This window comes from Fulmarus glacialis, unplaced genomic scaffold (genome assembly GCF_000690835.1).
Source record: "Fulmarus glacialis isolate BGI_N327 unplaced genomic scaffold, ASM69083v1 scaffold40143, whole genome shotgun sequence".
Lineage (NCBI taxonomy): Eukaryota > Metazoa > Chordata > Aves > Procellariiformes > Procellariidae > Fulmarus > Fulmarus glacialis.
In genome coordinates this window covers 6,292-6,518 of record NW_009205536.1, presented here as the reverse complement: position 1 = coordinate 6,518, position 227 = coordinate 6,292, and the positions used below count along the sequence as shown (strand labels likewise).

Sequence of the window (227 nt, the reverse complement as noted above, 5' to 3'; positions counted from 1 at the left end):
AGCCCCCGCCGGCCCCTTAGGTGAGGCGGATCCCGAGCACTTGTTCCAGTTCCTGCCGACGCTGCTGGACCTGGAGGAGACGAGGGCAGTCAGGCAGGGAGAGAGGGCTGCCCCGGGACCCCCCCGCTGCCACCCCAACCCGCTGCAGCACCGCTGTGGCACGGCACGGAGCCCACCTTGGCGAAGATGTGTCTGCCCCCAGGCCCCCGCGCACCAGGGTCTCCGCA

At 71.8% G+C, this 227-nt stretch overlaps 1 protein-coding gene across 1 annotated transcript in view; it reads right to left on the bottom strand.

Annotated features, from left to right (window-relative positions):
* Positions 1–16: 16 nt before the first annotated feature.
* Positions 17–227, bottom strand: part of SMARCD2 (SWI/SNF related, matrix associated, actin dependent regulator of chromatin, subfamily d, member 2) — a gene marked incomplete at its 5' end in the record, with an annotated part of 6,495 nt that continues 6,284 nt past the window's right edge. The window contains 2 exons of the mRNA XM_009575417.1: positions 17–70; positions 177–192. Coding sequence (XP_009573712.1) covers positions 17–70; positions 177–192 — 70 coding nt within the window. The remainder of the gene's footprint in view (positions 71–176; positions 193–227) is intronic.